This window comes from Macadamia integrifolia, chromosome 4, assembly GCF_013358625.1.
Source record: "Macadamia integrifolia cultivar HAES 741 chromosome 4, SCU_Mint_v3, whole genome shotgun sequence".
NCBI lineage: Eukaryota > Viridiplantae > Streptophyta > Magnoliopsida > Proteales > Proteaceae > Macadamia > Macadamia integrifolia.
In genome coordinates, this window is record NC_056560.1 from 18,611,995 (window position 1) to 18,616,643 (window position 4,649).

At 36.8% G+C, this 4,649-nt stretch overlaps 1 protein-coding gene across 4 annotated transcripts in view; it reads right to left on the reverse strand.

The window, feature by feature from the left end:
• The window catches only part of LOC122077322, a 6,179-nt gene continuing 1,530 nt past the window's right edge, over window positions 1-4,649 (reverse strand). For 3 of the 4 annotated variants that reach the window (XM_042643240.1, XM_042643237.1, XM_042643238.1), the window contains exons 2-7: window positions 2,504-3,476; window positions 2,321-2,402; window positions 2,110-2,176; window positions 1,265-1,450; window positions 1,120-1,180; window positions 1-636 (exon numbers count right to left, since the gene is read on the reverse strand). In XM_042643240.1, coding sequence (XP_042499174.1) covers window positions 410-636; window positions 1,120-1,180; window positions 1,265-1,450; window positions 2,110-2,176; window positions 2,321-2,402; window positions 2,504-3,104 — 1,224 coding nt within the window. In that variant the 5' untranslated portion in view covers window positions 3,105-3,476 and the 3' untranslated portion in view covers window positions 1-409. Of the gene's footprint in view, window positions 637-1,119; window positions 1,181-1,264; window positions 1,451-2,109; window positions 2,177-2,320; window positions 2,403-2,503; window positions 3,477-4,309; window positions 4,559-4,649 lie in introns of those variants that run through there. The other variant, XM_042643239.1, reaches the window with a different exon arrangement.

Here is a 4,649-nt window from a genome sequence, read left to right on the forward strand (position 1 = left end):
TTGCACACACAAAATCGCTGTTCTACTAATGAACCAGTAAAAATACAGCTAAATTTTAAGAAAGACAACAATAACTACGGATTCAAAAAAAATTCCAACCGTCTTAAATAGCAGGTGGTTGGGATATGGGAGTCGGAGACTACACATATTTTATCTTAGAGGTGAAAACCTGACTGATTGTAGCCCTGTATAGTCCTCAAAAGGTTATCAGATTAGCAAGCAGTTCGTAATATAGAAGAGTGAAAGAGAGAGGGGAGCTTGGCCAACTGTTGGAATGATTCCTGCTATCCTTACAGATAAGCTTGAAAGACTAATCAGCTCCCTGCACCAGCAGCTATATCTGGCAATCTATACAATTGAAGCAGCACTATTTTGGATTGAAATCAGGTCAGTAAATCGACGATGGTCATCATTTAAGTTTACAGAGCTCTTGACTGGAGGGGAGAGAAGAGCTATCAACATTGTCTTCAGGTTGTTCATCAGATATCTTTGTCTCAATAACTCTAAGGTAGAAATTCCATGATGGATTCTTGCTTGTGATAGCACATTGACCAAATGGATGTTCCTCCACATATTTTTTAATGTCTTCGGCCATGGCTAATCCTTCCAGATAAACTCGAAGATCACCTCCTGGGCCTGCCATGAACCAGACATGAAGTTTATGCATATTTGTATTGGACAAGATGAGACAAAATTGTGTTTTCTAGTATTCTTCACAATAGACACAAAAAGTGAACATATCACTGAAGAAGTAGACTTTTTGTCCATACAGGGTGGCCGCTCCTACCAAATTGATGGTCCACTGTTAGGCGTGGTGAGTGTATGAAGCCAAAACTTCATAAACTCATTTTTTGTAGGTTTTACCGTTACTTTATGAACCTTCAGTTTCAGACGAATGGTCTAGTGTATTGTATTACACAGGGATCAGATTTCAACTATGATGTCCAAGTGGACCCATTACAAGGTTCAACCACCCTATACTTGTCAAGCGAGTATAATAAAATTGTCCCTGTGGTGCACCCTTCATGTACCTAAGGTTTCCATCACCACCATTGTCATCATCATCATCATAATAATAATAATAGTAAAAGAGAGACCATTATTTGGAAGTGGTCTTACCTAAAGAATTATCCTTCCTATCCAGATATGTAAACGGACATGGGAAGATCGCAGTGTGTGGCTAAATGACATGGAGAAAGTGAAAAGTGAGAACAACAATAGAATCCAAAAACATTGAAAAACACCTAAAGATGAAGAACCTAACTGGATTGCATAGAGCCTTGTATGGAGAATCGTCCACCAACAGTGTGTTTGATTCATTGTAATCTCCCTTCTCCCATGGAAGATTAGAGTCATGCTTATCCCATAACTTCTTCAGTTCTTTGAGTACGAGTGGCTTCTGCTTGTTCTCAATAGTGTAGAATCCTGTTTCAGTGCAATGTGATTGGTCCTGGACAAAATAATTAAGTCAAACAGAAGACAACTACAAAATTTAATGTCAATTATATTTAAATTGCCTTGAATTAGGTCAGTTCCACTGCAATTAAGAATTAACTGTTGTGTGACTAGGGAAAAGACGGGAAACAAAAACTGTGCGGGGGTCAGGAAGATGGTTGCAGCAGTGGATGATTTAACAAACATAGTTACTCATATTGATTTGCATTCTCCTAGCAACTAGGCTACATTGAGACTGAAGATAAAGGGGACAGTTGCCAATCCGGAAGTTCGTAATCTTTATATAGATGATATGATTAGAAGTGGACGCACTTCTTTTTCCTCTTTCTTTATCACAATAAAATGGCCAGTATCAATGAAAACAGAAATGTAGCATAATCAAGTTCATCGCAATCCCTGGTGATATTCCTGATGCAACAAACTCTACTTTTTTTTTTTTGGGGGGGGGGGGGGGGTTGGATGGGGGGGTTTGGGTTAGAAGAAGCAAAAGAAAAGGTAGCATTAGTACTTTTAAGCTTATGTTCATAAATATAGCAAATATTCATTTTCTTGGTTGGAAGCTCATTCAATGTTTCAAGATCTTAAATAAATGAAAAGGTACAAAAACAAATGAAAACAACAAATATGCATATTTTCAGAATTAAATTTCCTTACCCAGCAAAACAGCAACTTATGCTTCATATCTTCCATAAGGAAATCAATCACACTTTCCATATTTCTCCTGCAGCAGTTTAATAACTGTTAAACATCATCATGAAAAACTGTTCCATAGCACGAAGTGTACCCACCAGAAAATTCCAAAACAAACCAATAAAAAAAAATAAAAAATAAAAACACAATATATCCAAGCCAAAGGCTTAAGTACTTGTTTCTTGATGACCAGACGCCCACTTCAAATCTCTCAAAGCAGAACTTCAGGAAATCATCACAAAATGGCCTCTTAAAAACTGAAGCAAGAGAAATTGTCAGAACCAAGCAATAGGTTGAAAACAGCTACCTTCGAAGTTCAAAATTAGCGATAAAGCTAAGTTCCAGAGTCAATACTCACGTGATTTGTATGCAATTTTCCTGTCTGGTGTGTATCCAATAGGGGTAAAAGGCACAATATCTGCAAGTAGCCCATTTAGATCAAGAATAAGTAGTTTTTTCCTGGAAGAATGAGGTGATCTTCCTGGTAAAGCAGGTAACTTCTCCAAAACAAAGACTTCTTTATTGATGGAACCACCTGAAACAACATCTTTCATTACATTCCCATCACAAGACGAAGGAAGTATTTCTTCCATCTTGAGTTCCGTCACGGATACTTCTAGATTCCCTTCGCTGAAAACATTACTTCCTTCTGTCACTGGCTCCAACTCACCTTTGGTTTCCCTATTATTTCTGTTGTTTTCCCCTTTGTTCTCCTCTGCTGAAAGTCCCATTGAACTGTTTTCTACAGTTTGTATCACTTTGAGTGGCTCCATGATATTAAGCAAGAAGCATGACAACTTTCTTTTCTTTCTCTGATAGGTTTTAATATTTATTATATTTTTCTTCCTCTGATATGTTATTATTGAACTAGTCTCAGTATGCTTTTCCTTCTTTTCCAAAGCAGTATCTGCACTCTTTGGAAAACAGTCAGACACCTTTGGGATCATACCATTACCCATGAGCACTTCATGATTCTCTTTACGGTTCTTTTGTTTCTAGTGCTATCCTCAACTGTTTGCAAAGCAGTTTCTATATTTCTGTTATTGTGAGACTACACAGATGGATATCCTTTCAACTTTCAACTTTCAACTTTCAAGGGAGCATTATGCACTCCATTATCGCTATAAACAGTATCAGTAGTTGCTAAGTAACAGAATTGCCTATAGTGGGAATCTCCACGTTCTAATCCAAGGATTGTTTGCACTTCCTGTCCTTTTCTATGTTGATGTCCCCGTCCTCTGATTCTACTCCAATGCCCTCTCACTGATAAACAAGAAATTTGCTTCCTTTTCCTCCTTTCTTCTTGCACCTCCTTTTCTCTCAATTTGATCCTGCAATATCATAAAACTTATCTGATCTTTCATCCAAGAATGGAACTAGATATTAATTTTCTTAACCTAATACCAAAAAGCAGTAAGACCTAAATCATCATCACCAAAAGCAATAAGTAAGCATGAGGGAAATTAGATCATGCCCAACAACCTCTAAAGGTTGCAAGAAGAACCACAAATTTGTATACTGCTTGTAACAATATTATATAAATAAACAACTCGTAAAGGGGAAAAAGCAGCGGATGGAAAAAAGGCACACCGCTATGGAGTAAGTCAAGGAAAGGGAGAATAACCTACAAAGATCTTCTAGGGAAAAAAGTTTAATCAATCATATGAACTGTGATACCCACTCCACCCCTCTTCCCTTGGGGGGGGGGGGACTTTCAAAATATTGTGGACCATGTGTCTCCTAACAATCTAAAGGACCACAATAGGTCGTATGGTTAAAATGCTTTAATTTAATCCAACATTCACTGTAAATTTTGATCCACACTATTTTCTTGAAGGAATATATCAATTGAAATATGATGAATGCTGCAGCCTCTTATCTCAGATTTGTACTTTCCTCCGATAAGAATCTTATTCATAATTTTTTTAATGATGTAGTTTTATAACAGTTTCATTTCATGCAAGAAATATCAGGAATTGAGATATTGCAAACATCTGTGTGAGATCATACAAACATTACTGCTGCATGACAGGGTTCCAAAATCCCTCCCCAACATCTGTTTATGAGATCCTTTCTGATCATATTACAAGCTACAAGCAAAGGATTAATACTACCAAAGTAACACAGGAAAGAAAAGAGAAAAAAAGGAATGAGTCTTTCCAACCTCAATGGTCTACTAGGAAAAAAGGAATCAGTCTTGCACTCATCAAATGGTACTACCATTACAACTACCGACCGGTTTATAATGCTGTTCCCAACTGCGATAAGTCAACTGTATTTCATATACAAAACCATTATTGACTGTGATTCAAAACTGGAGAGTTGATGGTTGATTGCCAGCCTTCCCAACAGTCTGTGAACTTAACTCACAAATTGAAGATGAAAAGCAAGACGTAACACACAACATCTGAATCTGACAATATCATAAATATTAGAAAAATAAGAAGAAAATGTGAAAATATAACAACTATTGTATGATTTAAAAAAAAAAAAAAAAAAAAAAA